We start from the raw sequence: 17,198 nt of genomic DNA, 5'->3' as shown, positions 1-17,198 counted from the left end.
GGAGTGGCACGCCCGGTTCCTTGTGACACCTCCAATTGGCGCTCGCCTCCGCCGCGCTGCGGCCCACGCGAGAGGGCGTGTTTCTACCAGAAAGCTCGCCTTCGTGCATAGTGTTCGCTGTCAGCGTTTCCCGGCAAACATCACGGTTACATAAGCTGCAGTTGCCAGGAAACGTGAGAAGCAGTCAGGGATCTTTGAATGCTACTGCGTTCCACTCCTAAAGGCGAAGCTTAAACGTCTTCCAAATGTTTATTGCAGTAACACTAAAAACGCGTAATTTAAGCACAAAGCTGCTCTTGCATTGTTATGCGCAAAGTTGTAATTATTCGAGAGGCTAAAATCATTAGGTTCTTTCGTTCCAGCTAATAATGACAGCTGACTTCCGTCCCGCTAAAAATTCTGCACTTCACCTATCGACTCGGTGTTAAGAGGTCCTGCGTCTGCAGAGACTGCTATTACACATGATCTTCATTAACACCATATTTTAGCTTTCTTTTTGCAGCAGTGAGTGAAGACATAAAAGCCCTTGATGTACATGCGAAGCAAAATAAGCTCACCCTCATGGCACTGGAACTACATATTAAATGAACGCCTCAGGTTGCCGCCGCGTGACCAATAAGCGAGAGCTATACAATTATCATAAACTATCGTGATGCAGTTATCGTAATATAAAGTTTACTATGTGCTATGAGTGCTTGCTAACGATTATTTTTTTTTATTGCCGAGTGATGTTCTTGTCACCTCGTTATGTTGCACGGTATTACGGATATTGTGAAGTGATCAACACATCACATCAATTTGCTAAAGCGTGGCATTTACGTAATGCTGCAACCTTTGATTTCTTTAAAACAAGAGAATATGCTTTCAGTGATTTACTCGAAGCACAAAGTGACAATTAAGCGCGTGACGGTCACACACCGTCACGCGCTCGACGTGGCCAATCGCCGACCTTACTGCTGCGCAAAGAGAGCGCAAGGCTTAGCGCTTCTGTACATTGTCCAAGAATGCAGACCAGCTTTTATATGGCTGTCCCACAACCACGGGAAAAATGGTCATTAAAGATATGCATGCTGCATGCGCACATGTAAACGTGTCGGGCATAACCGACGACACGCAGCGCAATGCACACCACCTGTGGTTCAGCCAGAGCACCATCAGGCAGCAACTCTGCTTGATCCCGTGACCAATAGCAATAACATATACACATTGCAAACTGCAAAAACATATGAAAGCTCAGAAATTGCCAGCCAAAATATATTTGGCTGCGCAAGGCTTGGGTACCTTTATTCTATCTTGAATAAACCGTGTAGTGAGCATGACAAACAGCGCAGGTGACAGGGCAACTGATATGAACAGCACAGAGAAGCTATCAATTGATCATACAAAATCACACAATGTACAAGAGATGCATACAGTCGAACCCGACTATATCGAACCTGTTTACATCGAATTATTCCATATATCGAACAATTTCTGGACACGGTATAGTTACAATGAGTATATATAGCAAAAATTACGCATACATCGAACAAAACTAGTAGCGACTCCCTATATATCGAACGTCAAGCGGCGGAAAGTGCCCCCGGAAGTTGACTTTCCCTCGCGGTGAAGGGAAAACCCGGCGGCGCAGCTCCATCCAACCGCTCTCCCTACGTGACCGCGCTACCTCGGAGCCGCCAACATCCCCCTACAAAAAATTATCCTGGCCCACCCGTCTGCAGCGCTTGCTCAGACAGCCATTCAGAGGCTCTTGTGCCCTCGTCGTGCAAGATGGCGAAAGTGCGAGTTGTCTCGCTGCTTATCAGATTCATTGTGTGCGCCTTCTCCCGCAGTGTTGCCGTGATGAAGCGGCAGAATTCACCTTTCGTCGTGAAGATCGTAATCATAAATCGGGTTGAATGTTAGAGAAGTCCCCACAGCGTGCAAGATTCCGAGGAGCACTCTCGGCACGATTAGGACTAAAGCGGCCAAACTCGCGACCAGGTGCCCGTGGCGCCTGACGCGTACACACGGCCATGTACAAGTGGTTCTTCGTACGTGCCAGTTTCCGCGTGCTTGGTGATAACTAAATTCTGATGATCGAATGCGATGAAGCCGTTGCCCATGTTGCCGAAGTTTGGAGCGAGCTGTCAGAATTTCCGGAAGCTGTTGACGAATCAACGGTGGACAAGTTTGTGAGCGCAAATGATGGTGTCGCGACCACGGGAGAGCCCAGAAACGAAGACTACATTGCCGACATCGTGCCAAGCACAAGTGAAAATGGGCACAACGAAGAAAGCAACGGCCGTCTTTGGCCCACATCCTCCGAAGTGATTGGTGCGCTCGCACTAGTCCGGTGCTTCTGCGCGAATGCGGAATGTTGCGGCCTCAGCTGCTCCGACTCTTTAGACAACGAGGGGAAGTGCGTGCCTCGCACGCAGCGAAATTGCCCAAGCAGAAGAAAATGCAGGACTATTTCGTGTGAAATGAAGCTAGTTTCATCAATAAAGTGATTTCATAAATGGTATGTGCTTTTATGACATCCATATCGAATTATGCTCTATATCCAACTGATAGGCGTTTTTTTGCGAGTTCGATATAGCCGGGTTCGACTGTACTAGAAAAGTACAATGCTAGCTATGAGTTGCTTGGCCGGCTGGCAAGGAAGCACATTATTTTTGCTTTCACTGCATTTCCTTGCTGGCCTACCGAGCAACTCAAAGTGTCGTGATTTTGTGTCAGCTATCTTTTATGTAGTGTATGACTCTGAATAAAAAACCAGTTGATGGCACATTTATCCTGTTAGTGTCGCTAGTCTCGTTTCCAGCATTGTTCACCATGCTGAACGTAAAACCAACTGTCCCAGTTAGAACCCTCAGGCCATGAATGAGCACTTCAAGACAAAGCTCTTACTTGTGGCTGGAGACCGCCTTGACCGGTCTGCGTTTCTCCTCAATGCTTCCTCGGCGGGAAGAGAAGCTACTGCAGCCATTGGCGACGGGCTCGACAATGCCTGGGACTGCTGGCTCGCCATTGCTTGCTGCTGTCCCAGCCTCGACCGGGCAGCCTTGGCCTCGCCGCTACCCGCTGCCGTCAACCGTCGTGGCCGACCGGGACCGCCGTCTTCCCGCCGCGTCGTCGGTGCCGGGGAGTCCGCTGCTGCAGCTGCCGCCGTCGCGAGCGCCTCGTTCTCCTTTCCATGCCGCTGTGGCCGAGGCGGACGCACCCGAGACTTGTGCGCGAGCTCACTCAGCGACATCTCCTCCTCGCTTGAGTGATCAGACTCGCCTTCCTCGACTGTGGCCGGAGATGGCACTGCAAGGCACATTGCCGCCAAGGCAGCCATTTTGACATTGCACGTCTGAAAAAATGTGGATGCCACCGCGTGTGTTAGCCAAGTGGGCTTGACTGCTTGGGTGGATCAAGCACGTAAAACACCAGGGACACATGGCCATTCGTAAACACTGCAGTCCCCTTCCTGAAAAACACAGCTCCTGTTCAGCCCTGTAGTTGTTGTGCCATGCCCACTTGATGCAGTCCGGTTCGTCAGTGCCACTTTCTGTCCCATTCTAGCTGTACATATTCTGTGTTCAAGCACTTTTTGGTTTGTGTTATACAGAGAAGCCAGGAAACCAACAAGACCTAAAAGAAGGGAAAATTGGTCGAGTTGGTGTTGATTTATGGAAACGGGCAGCGTAAATTACGAGAAAACCGCCAATGAGGGCATCAAATAAAGGCATCAGGAAAGTAATCAAATAGTAACTGAAAGTACCAGCAAGGAAGAGTAATCTGACTACTCTGAGATAGAAACATGCCAGACATGACAAACTCTTAAGTAGACAATGTTGAATATTCAAACCTCCTTTAACAAGAAAAGGAATCAAGCTGCTCCAATGGAATTACAGGAAGAACAGCATAACAGAACTGTTTACCTTGTGCTGCCCGTCGCCTCTGATTCCGAAGACGGCCGTCATCACCCAGTTCATCACCCGGAGCACAAACAGAAGCCTCGGGACATGTCCGGAGCAGTTCTAGGTCGGCTTCGTGTTCTGGCACTGGCTCCTCTTCGGAGTCCTTGTGGTTTGTGAGCAGAAGTGACACGGGCACCGGCGAAGCCCGGTTGCTTGCTGGCTCACTCTCGTCATCGTCGTCTGGAGGGTCTATCGCCATGTCTAAAAGGGTCGACAGGGAATCGGGGAGCTGGGGCGAACCAATGTGGTTGGCAATCACCGTGGGGCTCAGCACCGCTAGCTCGCTGCCGCTGTCCTCTGCCATGTCTGTACAATCCCCCGGCAACAATGTTGGTGACGAGAGTCGCTCCATGCCCGCAGACAACTGGCTCTTCTCCGCACCACCGCACTCCCCTTTGCCAACTGCCTCGGAAACCCCTACCATCACCTCGGCAGACGCGTCGGCTCCGCCTGTGTCTGCCTCAGTCACAACCACAGAAGATGTTGCCGCCATTGCACACGCTGCTGCCTCCTGAGAGTCTGGTTCGACGGGCACTTCCCCTCGCACTTCACTGACACCACTCACAACTGGTTGCCGCTCTTCCGGCAGCATCAGTGCAGGCACATTCACTGATGGCTCGAACGACGCTGTACTAGACAGCACCGAACTAGGGGATGCCTCGGCGCTGGTCTCCAGGGGTGACTGTGCCACCACCGTCGTTGCACTTGCTGTGGCCATCACCGACTTCATGACCATGTTCACAAGAGATGGCGATGAAGTTGATGACGGTGGAGCAGCAGGTGGTTGCACTGCTCTGGCAGTGCCACCTGTGGCAGCTGGGCTGCCGAGGCTGGCACCCTTGACCGTCGGTGGTATCTTGGAGACGACCAGTCGAATCGGCGGTGACACAGATCCGCTGGCTACAGACGACCGCGAGCCATTCTGGCTGGCCGGAGAAGAGATCAGCTCGGCCAGGGACGACTTGAGGGCAAGCCCAGAGGTGCCTGACGGAAGTGCCAGAAGCTTGATGGGAACCGTCTTAGGTATGCTGCTGGGCCCGGCTGGAAGGGCCAGCACAGGATGGCAGCTGGTTGGGGATGACGAGGAGGCCGTTGTTGCTGCTGTCAAGTTGCCCTTGAAGATGAACGTGAGCCGCTGCTGTGGATCACTGCTGGTGCCACTGCTGCCCGCTGTGCTCCACATGGAAGGCGAGATCATTTGGCCCCCAGGAACCTGAAGACACAAATGTAAATAAAACAAGGCTGCCATGAGCACATCTGTGTTGACTTAAGGAATGACCATGCACATGCCTTCCTCTCTCTTTTGTTAACAATGTGTTGGGACGACTGTCACAGCTTATCCGTATACGTATCACCCTTTACACAATGCCAGATTACCGAAGATGCAGAAAACAGTAGTAGCCATAGGTAGCGACACCTTGTGACCTATTGTCCAAACACTATGTGTTGAAAGGTTTTTGTGTTAAGACGGGTGCTCCCGTCGAATGAAAAGTGAAATGAGGTGCAAGTTGATAACGTTGTTGCCAAGCTTTTACACCAGCAGGTAAATACAAGATGGTTAGTGTGACTAGACTGTGCCACAAGATGACATCCCAAACGCGGCCACTCATTTATACATTTCGGCAACCTGGACGGTGATATGTGCACAGGAAAACAAATACTCCTGTTGTGCAAGACCCGTAGTTAGTGCACAGAGCAACACAAGATTGCATGATTGCATGCATGGACAAAATAAAAAGGCAAATAAAGTTGATTTTTGTTAATTGGACTCTGGCTAATTTGATCCTTACCGAAGCAACACTGAACCACAATACTGTGCAACAAAAGTCCGTAAATTAACCGTTTGTATTGCTGGCCATACTGCTAGCATTGCAAAGAAATGCTGAACGTGCACTTTTTTCGTGCAAGACAACACAGAATACAAATTTTCCATCTATGCAAAGTGTGCCCCCCCCCCCCCCCCAAAAAACATTTTTCGACTTCTAGCTCTTGTGTCAGTGTTTTATGCAAAGAAGACAACTATTCACTTCAAGACCGGAAGCTTGGTATTTGTATCAGCCCAATTATAGCAAATGCTGCCACATCTTATTTTCATTAAATATGTGCTATAAAAAGCACTACTCTTCAACCAAAATTACCATTCACTTCGAATTCAATTCGAACTTAAAATTTACTATATTAGCCCATCCCTAATGGTTATCTATGGCCTGCCCAGCTTCATTATTGCCTCTTAATTGCAACTGATTATCAGCTACCTGTGTCTGCTATCCAATACACACTTTTGTCTTCCTGTCTCTTAACTCTTTCTTTACCTCAAGGAATGTGCTCATTTAGGACGTAGTAGTCACAACGTATACTGTGATACACAATGTTATAGCTTCATCACTGGTGTTTTGAACGTATGTATAGCAGTAATAATTGCTCAGACAACTTTTGAGAATTGTTATGTGAAACTTCGAAGCTCCTCCTCAAGGAACATGAATAAAAGTAATAATTTGCTATTTTTAGCACAAATACTCAGAGTAAAAAAAAAAACTCAGATTTACAAAGCATGCACCTAGTTCCTAGATTCCAACTTTTGCAAGCCAACTAATGGGGGGGGGGGGGGGTGAAGAAAAGGAATTCTTATGAAGATTTGTTGGCGTCAATGCTATCTACAGTGATGCCTATGATATGCAGAAAAGCGGTAACATCGCAAATGTGGAAACAGGTAAGTTCCTGTTGTAGCATTTGTTTTTATTCTTTGCAGCAGCCATCTGGTTTGTTTTCTTAAATGCATTGTTTAGGTTCGCAAAGTAATAGTTGTCAGGCCAGGAAGCATGCAGAAGCCTCCTACTTTTATTATTGCCTTCAATCAGGTTTTCTGTGAAAGCAAGGTGGCATCGTGTGCGTTAAACTGGTGCTGGAGCCACCACATGCTTTGTTCAGTTCCTGTACAGAGCTGAGCAGCAATGTGGAGTGTTGCACAATATTGTGCAGTAATGAATAGCGGCAATTGAACAGGCGGTGTTCGAAATGTAAGAGATTACACAGCTAGGCAAGCTTTGGTCGAAGGTTGGTCTGAAAGCCGAATGCGTGCTCTTGTGTGAGTGAGAACCCCACACAATGGGAACTATTGCTTGCAATAATTTATCCATACGCTATCGAAACATTTATGGATAAAAGTAACCCATGGGAGGAACAATAGAATTGCACTTGATATTAGTCGAACACAAATATAAAAAAGCATGCACTCATCAGCACCTACCGTCGTTTGAGACATCATTAAAACAGCCTGTAAGTTCGATCAGAAAATTGACAACCCAAAAGAACTTCTGTGTCTTTAGTGCTGCTGTCATTTAAAAATTATGTTGCCGAGTCGACCAAAGCACAAATTTTGTGTCTTTTCATTGAAGAAGTGCTACGAACACTGGAGGCTAGGTTCGAAGATACCTCCAGTTGAAGTTAGATTTTTCGAGACTCTCTAATCTGCCAAAAACTGCCGAATCTTACAAATAGTTAAAGTTCAGTCGTCATTTCAGATGGTGCATGATGTCGCTAGTAGAATTCCAACGGAAATGACTAACAACGCGTAGAAAAACTGATGATCAAACTGATCAATTTCTGTAGGCACAGTAATAAAATAGTTAAGTGGGCCCCGCAATGCTTTCTTCAGGTTGCCGTATTTGCTCTAAAAATTATGAAAATTGATCAACCCACACAAAACCCATTGGTCAGATAAAATTCAAAATACAAGCAACTTTGGAGTTACCGCTCAGTAAAATTTTCGCGGCTCTAGGTGCCACATTTCATTCTACAATTACATCATGTGGTGACACGAACAGCAGCAGGCCACCAGCTAAAGTCGGTGCACCATCGTTGCCAAGCCTTTTTCAGCCTTCTGATGCCCTTCCTGTGGCCTCCACGGTCAAGTGGCGCACGGTCCATTCTTGGAGGCCATGGCGTTCGTTACTTTTATGGTCACGACAGCTTACGCGAGGCAGTCGTTGGCGCTCCAAAGTGCTTGGCACATTATGTGTCGTTGCCAAGGTCGCAACACCTCACTAGTGGCTGGGCTACACCTAAAACGGCTGTAAAACGTAGTAATGCCATGGCTTCTTTCGCAGTACTTGCAATATTCTGTGCATGTAAATCACACATTAAATTTTTAGCCAACAATCATAGCGTCACTCCTTGACACCACATCCTGCCTACAAAGTACACAAAATCGCCGCATAGAGGCTATGCCATCAATGCTGCTCAACAAACTTTCCCTGGCGTGTTGCACGGCCCCTTTAAGGTTGCTCCCAACATTTTTCGTTCCATCACTAATTGCCGGTCCTTAACTTCTTCTCAAGCTTCTTTTGTGACCTCCAAGTTCTGTCCCGTAGGTTAGTATGTGTAGAATGCAATGATTGTGCACCGTTGTTTTCAAGGATAGTGCATAGCAACCCACCGACACTCACCTGCAACGTGCTTGAAGGCACCTCTGCCACACCGCTGGCAGGCTCGGAGGGCGAGGGCTGCATCCTTGGCATCGCCTCTGCCGCGTTGGCCGACGTTGGTCGCGTGGAGCCCCATGTCGTGGGGGAGGAGCAAGAGGAGGAAGGCGTGGAGGAGGAGGAGGAGGAAATGGAGCTCGCCACCAGAGCCCCCGCCGAGAGCGAGGAGGGCGCTGCTGCCTCGGACGGGGTGGCCATCGACTGACTAGAGGCCACCACCACCGCGGTGGTTTCTGGGGAGGACGACGGTGGGGGAGGAAGGGGTGAGGGCGCGGCGGGTGGCAACGGTGCAGACGACGGCCGGTCTGGCGGAATGTTGCTGCAAGGGTCTTCGCTCGGTGGCGAGATGGAGCTCCCTGGAGGAAGAAGAGAAGGCGGAAGAGGCTGCTCTACACCGTGAACCTACACTGCGCCCCCTTTTCCAGATCCTTCTGGATCGCGGTCGAGGCAGGAGGGCATGGGTCTGTCTCAGCGCCCACCAACTCATCCATCGCACACATGCTGATGGTACATTCAACTGGTTCCTGCTGCACTCCAACTAACTTTGCAGCACTCACAAGATTGCATTCGGGGAAATCCCGCCCCAGCCGACTGTTTATCCACTCCCATAGCAAACAGAGGAGCCACATGATTGGCATTTTATCTGATCTCAGTCGCACTGCCAGCTTAAAGTGAAGGTGTCTCAGAGCGCAACGCCCTGAACGAACCAGATGAATGTGCTTAATTTTGACCAGCCATATGTAAACAGCACTACGAGAGTGCTCTAGAGCACTTGAAGGTGACCAGTCAAATGTGCCATAATAAACATCATCAAACATTGTAAAGTGCACATGCTTTCTTCCGTCTTAGCTATAAATAAGCTATGTCCACCCTCATCAGCTCCGTGTAGTGTAGCTTGTGTCAGGGCTCACCCACGGTGTGCCATTGATTCCTCCATGAAACTCCCATTCAGTTAATGCTGCACGCACAAAGGCCTGATCAGAGGTGAACAACTGAGCAGCCTTTCTGGTTCTCTATTCTGATTGGCTGACGAGACCCGTAGCTTTCGCTGCACTATGCAGAGTTAATGAGACTGAGCCACTCTTTTGAACATCACGGACAATTTGGGGGTCTTCAACAAGCAGCTGGCTCGTGACGCCCTTGCACGTTGAGGAGACCTTAACATTAGACCTTCCTTTCCAAGCATTCAACTTCCTTCCGTTAGGTTGCCTAAGCTACAAGCAATCCCCCTAATGCTTCATGGAACAAGCTTCAATACAGTCCGTGGTACTCCATTTCCAGATGCCACTCAATGCCTCATGCAATCTTTACAGAGTATGGTAGACATCTGTAAATTCAATTCCAGTTAATTCAATCGCAAACGAAGGTCCCCTCACCAATGCCTGCGATTTCTATAAGACCAAACTTTCATTATTTTAATTCTGAAATTAGCTTTTGCCAGATTATCTGAACTAGCCTGGTCAGCATGGTGACCAGAGTGACGACTCCAATAGTGGCAATGTCAGTTCTGGCGACACTTACAGTATGGTGAATGCATCCAATACATGTTATCTGTTGGAATTTCCTATTTTCAGGCTGCCAAAGGAACATTTTAAAGCAAGAACGATAGCTCACGATGAATTATTACAGTATTTACACAATTATATGGCGTGGCTTTTCTTTTTTTGAGAAAATTCATCGAAGAATTGCTTCGGAGGTGCAATCCCATACGAAACTAAAACGAGAACTGTGTCCGCAACAGCCTACCATCAGAGCCAGCTTAGCCATCGTCATCACCACTGCCATCACAGGATGGCAACCATAGATGGCAATAGAACGAGTTCTCGCACAGCATTACGATGACATTACACTTTCAGTATAATTACAAAGCATATCCAAAATGATAAGTTGTTTTACATGTTAAGCTAGTGGCAACAAGTCGCGTCACATACACTTGGCATTCCGGAGAATTGCATGTGTTGCTGGCGAAGTGGTTAGTCTAGGTGTGGGCCACCATCTTATATGCGATTGTTACAGAGAGTTGTATGATAAATGCAGAATATTGAATGTGCTACGAACCATACAGAGTACGTGTCGTGGTTCTTTGTAGACAGCAATAAAGTGCTGCCTGAGAGTGATGGCGAAGGACGTTAATGGAGTACTGACAGAACATTTTTTCCCCGTTTCATTACGTTATTGGATAGCCCTCCCCCCAGTAACTACATTATGGAGTCTTATTATTATTCCCAGAGAGTGCAACAAATGATTAATCACATGAATACAACCATTTCAAAATGTGCGCCAAGGGCAACACGGCTTTGCACATGGAAGAGGTTACCCATTTCGTCACTGAAACCTGGGGTGGCAGTCTTGTGGTACCAGGTATCACTTTTGCTGTGCTGCCTAAAGCTGAGTCCATTCAGGGGCAAGAGGGGAGAAAGCATCCCCCTGCTTTTCCGAGAGTGGTGAACAGTCGAACGGGCCAATCCGGCAACTTTTGGCGACACAGTCATTGTACACCCTTCACCTCGGCACCTCTGCTTTTGGTGACATGAGAAGTAACCTTTACCCCTCTGCAGCCGCGCTTATGCTTGGAGAGCGTTTTGGATGTGTCATACAAAAGGTGCTGCAATTATTCATTTCTGGCACTCTCGAGGGATTGAGGCTTTGTATCGCAACTATGGAGTCAGCAGCTACCTAAAGAAAGCAAGAAACACACACAGGACACCAAATTTTCGTGTGAGTACTCCTTTACGCAAATAAATTCCCATTCTGTGAAGGCAAGGTTGGCTGACTAATCCTTATTTTATTGCCAGAATCTGAGGCATCTTATATTTTTCCTGCTAAAGATCAGCCTGCATGTAAAATTTATGCTTTGTTTTCTAATGCAATTTTTACAATAGTTTTTTACTTTGAAACCATAAAAAGGGGGTGTGCGTTTGGGTCAGGGCAAATACTACCAAATGAACCAGCGATGCATTTTGGAGTTTTTTTTTCTTTTTTTGCCTCTTTTTTAATTTGATCGATTCGTCAGTCCTGTCAGGGGTGAATTCAAGAAAGTCGGCTACACTACAGAGTGCGCCTGATGCGATTCAAATGTTGATGCCTTTCTAGTTAGCTATGTCACGAATTGCCCTCCAGGACCAAAAGCTAAAGAACACGCACAGCAGCAGCATTTCCTTGAATTTCAGTGGATCCCTATGCACTGTCCAAATTCATGCTTTTTATTTGTCAGGCACTGGGTGCATGATCCTGCATCCAGGTGCTTGAGACTGTGAACCCCCACTGCACTATCCCACAAAGTATCACATAGTTTCTTATTATGCTACGACTACAGCAAAAGCTTCCCTGCTACCTGGTAAAACAAAATAGTGTTCATGTTAAAAGACAGACTGGTGGGAATAGTTTGAAAAGAAAAAGCTTAAACTAGTTAAAGAAAGGAAGAAAGGGGAGTAGGGAGTGACATGAAATTTTGATGACAGCAAATAACAAGCCCCATTTTTCCCATTTGCAACAAAAAGATTAGGCTTAAATGATGACAGCGACCTTCAGTGGCACTGACATGGAATACGACCGTTCCAGGCCACCTTTCCCAGGCTACCTTTTCCAGGCCACCTTTTCCAGGCCACCTTTTCCAGGCCACCTCACATTAAATGCAATCAGTGGATGTTTGTGGCAGGGCTCAGCAGCATAACTGACGTTTCAGAAGTTACCATATTTCTGAATCTGGCCCCCATGTCCCAAAAGTGGCTGCTTTACATGGGTGCTTTGTAAAATTTGCGTTCGATTACAAAGAAATTCATTCTGCTTCTTTGCTTTTATGTCAGGGCTTCTAAGTGAAAGGTTTTTGGGTTTTCTTGGATTCAAGATTCTGCATATTTTCTGGTTCAGTCTAGGTTCAGCTCCGGAACAAAAATTTAATGGTTCAAACTGGTCGATACGGGTTCATAAGAGCTTGAAATAAACGAGAATGAAAAGCCTCAGAAAGAAATGTTTCTCAGCCTCACCTACAAATTTTTTTTGAGTGGAAGATACTTTATTACTTCCCTTACCTGATGCAAACCAATGTATCTCTGGTGCCTTTAGTATTATGCACGAAATTGAATATGAATACACTGTGTGAAGGCGCAAAAGCATAATGCGATTTGATTTCGAAGGCCACAGTGCCCACCGCATCGAAAACACAATTCATTCCATATAGTTGTGCCTGCAAGCTGCCTTACAACTGAACGCACCTGGTCAATTGAGCCTACCTTCCAACCTAAAATTAAACATTAAAATTTGTAAAAATACTGCGATCAACATGACAAACCAAAGGGTTGCACGCATTTACAAAAGTTTCCCGGAGCACACACCTTTTGTGGGATAGATGAGCATTTTAATGCAATTCACATTCTCTGGGAGCTTCAGCCAGTTTGTGATATGTCTATGCCTGTCAGCATCTGACCTCTATCTTGCTAACTCGGTTCACCAGGTAATCAATGGTCTCATAGGTAGAGCACTGGGCTGCTGTGCTAAGGGAACCAAATTTGAAACCAACCATTCGACCAATTTGGGTCACTGGGTATGCCACTCTTTAAAGAACCTCTTTCACGCCAACTTGGGTCACTTCCACTGGGTATGTGCCGCTCGCCAACGACAAAAGAAATCCTTTAAAATTTATTCGGTACTGGGGAAACCGAACCCACATCATACATAGTCAGGCAATCTTGTCCGAATAAATATGGTAACGAACAGTTAAGGGAGTTCAGACACAACTATTTATTGTGGGCTAACTTGTGCCCTGGGGGTAAATAAAAAAGACTGCCACGTTATAAACAGATCAGGAATGCCTTCTTCTTTTCTCTCGAGCATCACTTCACGTCGTCTTCTTGTACACGCCGGCAACGGTCACCTGAGATGTGTGAGTGCGTGCGGCGAAAACATGTGCCACTATAGGCTACCCAAGCACCGCGAGCGGCGCCACTGCTCCTGACAGGTAGCGCCATCTACGGCAGAAAAATCGAAACTGGGAATATCCACTGCGCATTTCTGCTGCGCCGCGCTGCAGCCGCTCGCTTTTTGTGCACATGCAGGGCCCTCTCCTCGCGTTGCACGTGCGGTGCGTCACAATGTATCCCCTTCAGTGCAGCTTCACAAAGATCGGCCAGCTGGACAGCTATTTCAGGAAAGCCAACTTGTTAAAACGAGAAAAGCTCATCAGTCACGTGTACTCCGTGGAGCAGACAACCAACGGCAACGATGCGCAGCTCAATGCGAAATGTATTTCACAAGTGAGCGACAACATCGTGTACGACGTGTACTTCGAGATGAGTGTCATTCTGTCATATATGTTAAAGATACTGATTGTCTATACACACTGCGAAATGAAGCCGCGTACTCGACGTTCTTCCTTGTCGAATATGAAGCATATGTTTTAGTTGTTTTGATAGGGCAGTTGTCGTCTGCTGTCGGGGATGAACGTTTGCGGCGTGTGAAAAAAAATAACTGTACGGCCATGGCATCCCACTGAAAAGCCTGCGAAAATACACTTTTGCTTCGCCCGTTGGAGCATCACCCACTGACTTGGCGGCGAGGCAGCTGAAATTTAAGCACTGGGAAGCCGGTTGAACTGATCACCTCGTTGATTTCGGCGGTCGCGTCACGCCTGCACTCGAGTTTTGTGAAAGTATCGGCTTTACAGGCACATAAAACCTGCTGAGCGTAGGCGGTTTAGTGTGAGCGGTGCAAAATTAAAGGCGCGATATGGTATCGTGCGCGTGATGCGCTCACGTAATTAGCGTGCTAGTGAACGCACACTCGAAACAGTGTACTAGTGTTTATATTAGTAAACGTAAGCATATTATGTTGCCTTTATTTTCCCTTTATAGGGCAGAGATGCGAACTTAGAGTTTGCTTTGGAAATGCGCACCATGCCATGTTGCTGAATATTTGTAGAGGCAAGTTTGGAAGGCAGTTGCTTTTGAAAAGTAGTGGCAAATGGCTTCACTGTCTCGCCCTTATTTTTTTTTTCTTTCATAGCTGCAGTGGTCGTGCCATGAAAAGCGGAATTCTTGCGTTCGAGAAGGCAGATGCACCTGCAAAGCTGGCATTACGGCTCAGTGCAAGCACACAGATGCGGTGTGCATTTACGTCAACAATAAAGAAGTAAATTCATGCAGCAGCCAGCCCTAGAAATGGGGCAAGCCAAGCGGAAAGCCAAAGAGACGCTTAGAACAAGATGTCTCGGACCTCTTCCCAAATGAGTTAGAAAAACATTCATGCTGTAGAATTCACTGCTTCACTGAAGTAACTGCACCAGTACTGAAGGTACGAGAATTAGGAGCTCGTTACGACACAGCAGCCCACGACACCGCAATAGTTCGGACCACGCTTTTCGCTTCGGCGGGGCCGCTTTTGCCATAGCGGAAACTCAACTTCACGCAAGAAGCCTTTCGACAACGTTCCCAGCTGGTGACGCGACGCGCCCGTGCCCCGGCTCGACTGAATAGCGCGGGCGCGCACGTGCAGTGGCCGCCTGCAACCAGCTGGTTGCGCCTGGCTGCGCGGGCGCCATTTATCCCCAGTTTTGCACGGCTCGCTCGCTAGAGCAGCAGTGCGTGCGCGCCCAAACTTGAGCTCGGGTTCCCTATTTCGTCTTTTTCTCCAATACGCCATTGTCCTCTTATGGGGGGGGGGGGCACTAACCTTCGCGCGTTGTTTAAAGATGTTTCTGCCTTGTAACATTATCCCCCCTCAAAAACGCATCGTCCCAATGCGTAAAGCGACGAAATTGTTCACAAGCTGTCGTCTATACTAAAGTGGTATATGGCACAGAATAGATGTTTTGTAGAATATTCATTGCTTGTCATAATATGGCTTCAGTCTGACCACATGTACAGTTTCTGTGCGATGCCGGCATCGTGATGAGGTCACATGTCCTTCTGGCGTAACTTCATAGTTCAAGGGACTGATGCGGCGAAGCACTCGGTAAGGGCCGAAATAATGGCGCAAAAGCTTTTTGGACAGGCTGCGCGTCCGCACGGGAGTCCACACCCATACTCTGCCGCCTGGTGCATACTCGACTTCGCCACAAGATGTATCGGTCTGCGTCGATGCGCTGCCTTTGTTGAATGCGATGTCACGCCAGGTGACGTGCTTCTTCAGCCTTCTGTGTAAAGTTGCTGATGTCAGGGTTCTGTTCCGTACTGTCGCTGACAGGCAGCATTGCATCCAAGGGTGTGGTAAATGTTTGACCAAAAACAAGCTGGAGTGGCATTACTTGAGTATCTTGTCCCATGTACGGTGCTCTAAGTCTACGTAAATTGACAACATTTGGTCAACGAGCTGTTCAATCGCTCGGTTAGCCCGTTTGTTTGAGGGTGATAGGCAGTTGTTTTCCTGTGGCTGGTATGTGTCACTTTCATAATGGATTGCATCAAATTGGCTGTGAACGGAGTTCCTCACTCCGTGATAATAATTGCAGGAGCACCGTGTCGTAATATTATTTTGGTGACAAAGAGGATGTCTCAGCATATCGGGTTAGGTAATCAGTCGCTACTACAATCCATCGTTTCCCTGATGACGATGTCAGAAAGGGACCAAGCAAGTCCATTCCTACTTGTTCGAACGGGGCTCCTGGGGGATTGGTTGAAGGAGGCCTGCAGGGTTTTATTGGAGGCGTTTTGTGTCTTTGGCAATCCCGACATGTTCGCACATAATGCTGTCCTGAATTGAATAGCTTTGGCCAGTAGTACTTAGCACGAATTCGGGCGAACGTTCTGCTCACTCCGAAGTGTCCTGCTGATGGGTCATCGTGACAGGCTTCCAAGATTTCGGGTCGCAAAGCTGAAAGAACGACAAGTAGAAATTTCTCTGTGCTGTGCTCAAAATTGCTTTTGTACAGGACGCCATTCCTCATTACATATGATGACAATCCCCAGCAGAAAACTCGCAAAACATGGACGGGGTTGTCACTCAAGGTGTCTGAGTAGGAGCAACTCGGCGTCAGACTGTTGGTGTTTGGCCATCTCAGATGTGGTCATGGCTCCAAGAAGCAGAAAGTCGTGTCCATCTTTCACAGGAGCAGATTTGACCAGCGCACGTGATAAACAATCAGCGTCACTGTGCTTGCGACCCGACTTGTACACGACCATTATGTCGTATTCCTGCAGCCTCAGACTCTTCTATCAAGTCGTCCAGAAGGATCTTCCAGGTTTGCAAGCCAGCACAATGAGTGATGGTCGCTGATTGCTCGGAATGGTCTACCGTATAGGTATGGTCGGAATTTTCCTATGGCCCGTATTACTGCGAGGCATCTTTTTCTGTAGCTGAATATAGTTGGTTTCAGCTCTCGAAAGAGTGCGGCTAGTGTATGCAATCAGTCTTCGTTTTGCCATTGAACAAGGACGGCACCGAGTCCTAAATTGCTGCCCGCTGTGTGGATGTCTGTTTCCGCTTCCTCATCAAAGTGCGCAAGGACCGGGTGGTTTTGAAGTCACTGTCGTAGCTCATTGAGTGCATCTTCTTGTTTACTTAGCCAGACGAAAAGCATATCTTCTTTTGTTAATTGTATTAACGGCTCGTCAATTTTCGAAAAATTTTTGACGAAGCGCCTGTAGTACCCACAAAGTCCTAGGAATCGCCTAACGGCCTTTTCATCGGTTGGTCTAGGAAACTTTTATACTGCTGCAGTCTTCTCGGGGTCAGGACGGATGCCTTCGGAGCTAATCACATGGCCGAGGAGAAGTAGCTCATGGAAGCAAAGGTGACATTCTTGTGGCTTTATTGTCAGCCCTGCTGAACTAAT

General features: G+C 47.6%; 1 protein-coding gene across 4 annotated transcripts in view; it reads right to left on the bottom strand.

The window, feature by feature from the left end:
- Nucleotides 1-17,198, bottom strand: part of LOC139046645 (pneumococcal serine-rich repeat protein-like) — a 64,483-nt gene that overhangs the window by 16,350 nt on the left and 30,935 nt on the right. For all 4 annotated transcript variants that reach the window (XM_070530014.1, XM_070530015.1, XM_070530017.1 and 1 more), the window contains 3 exons: nt 8,396-8,787; nt 3,912-5,163; nt 2,893-3,294 (listed from right to left, as the gene is read on the bottom strand). In XM_070530014.1, coding sequence (XP_070386115.1) covers nt 2,893-3,294; nt 3,912-5,163; nt 8,396-8,787 — 2,046 coding nt within the window. The remainder of the gene's footprint in view (nt 1-2,892; nt 3,295-3,911; nt 5,164-8,395; nt 8,788-17,198) is intronic.

Source organism: Dermacentor albipictus, unplaced genomic scaffold, assembly GCF_038994185.2.
Source record: "Dermacentor albipictus isolate Rhodes 1998 colony unplaced genomic scaffold, USDA_Dalb.pri_finalv2 scaffold_40, whole genome shotgun sequence".
NCBI classification, from domain to species: Eukaryota; Metazoa; Arthropoda; class Arachnida; order Ixodida; family Ixodidae; genus Dermacentor; species Dermacentor albipictus.
The sequence above is the reverse complement of the archived record's forward strand: the minus strand, read 5'-3'. Positions and strand labels throughout refer to the sequence as shown.